Source organism: Grammomys surdaster, unplaced genomic scaffold (genome assembly GCF_004785775.1).
Source record: "Grammomys surdaster isolate TR1022 unplaced genomic scaffold, NIH_TR_1.0 126086, whole genome shotgun sequence".
NCBI classification, from domain to species: Eukaryota; Metazoa; Chordata; class Mammalia; order Rodentia; family Muridae; genus Grammomys; species Grammomys surdaster.
Window position 1 is genome coordinate 3,645,092 of NW_021620894.1, and position 1,141 is coordinate 3,646,232.

A 1,141-nucleotide genomic window follows, 5' to 3' on the forward strand; every position below is an offset into this window, starting at 1 on the left:
CTCTCTCTCTCTCTCTCTCTCTCTCTCTCTCTCTCTCTCTCTCTCTCCTTTCTCTTTTTGTCTTTTGTCCACCCCTCCACTTCTTCCTTTATTTCATCTCACGATCTTGCTGTGAGATCACTAGCCACTCAGAGCTAAGACTAAAATTCTCTCCAAAGAAAACCAGTCAGTTCATGCCATTCTTGACTCCCAATCCGCGGGTCCCGTTGGACACGGGATTTAGATGTCTTCATCACAGGATCATAAATTGAGTGTAAAGGAGACCCCAAGCACACACCGCTTGCCCCTATTAATTATCCTTGACCCTCGTTACCCTTCTGGGGCAGTCTCTCCTAGAATTCAGGCTAAAAGGATAAGGTGTGACTTAATCAAAACGCGAGGCGGCCGCAGCTGGCCGTAGGACCGAATTCAATTCAGTAGACAGAGTGCCTTTCCCCGCCTCCTAAACTCCACCAACCACTCAGATCTTCCAGTCACCGTTTGTGTGAGGAATGATATGATCTTGTTTGTGTCTCCGAAATCAGGTGAAAACGTGGTTTCAGAACCGGCGGATGAAGCACAAAAAGCAGCTGAGAAAAAGTCAAGACGAACCCAAAGCCGCAGACGGGCCTGAGAGCCCCGAGGGTAGTCCCCGTGCTCCCGAGGGCGCGCCCGCTGACACTCGGCTGAGCCTGCCCGCCGGTGCCTTTGTGCTTACCGAGCCCGAGGACGAGGTGGACATTGGGGACGAAGGCGAGCTCAGCTCAGGGCCGCACGTGCTCTGAGTGGCTAGGCTGGGAAGGGAGACAGGAGCGAGGAGGCCGCGGGGCTAGACCGGGTTCTTACCGGGAGACTCTAGACTGTTCCTGCGATCTGGGCTGGAAGAAAGAAAGGCAGACGCGGTTCATTTAGCAACTTGCAGCCGCCACGACTCCTTTCCCTGCCTCCGATCCCCGTCCAACGCGTCCCCGTCGGGGATCACTAACGTGATCGCTGGTTCCTGCGGCCCCGCGTCTCCAGCGCCCGAGACCTGCCCAGTGTCGCTGCCCAAACTAGCAGTTGGGGTAGAGAGGCCGTAGAATTCAACGGAGCGTTCCCGGGTCCCCGCGCGCTGCCAATGCAGAACCCCTCCATCCTCATCAGCCACTTGTCACCCAGCTCT

General features: G+C 55.9%; 1 protein-coding gene across 1 annotated transcript in view; it reads left to right on the forward strand.

Moving 5' to 3' along the window:
- The window catches only part of Bsx (brain specific homeobox), a 3,905-nt gene extending 3,031 nt beyond the window's left edge, over nt 1–874 (forward strand). The window contains exon 3 of the mRNA XM_028755922.1: nt 525–874. Coding sequence (XP_028611755.1) covers nt 525–764 — 240 coding nt within the window. The 3' untranslated portion in view covers nt 765–874. The remainder of the gene's footprint in view (nt 1–524) is intronic.
- The last annotated feature ends 267 nt before the right edge of the window (nt 875–1,141 follow it).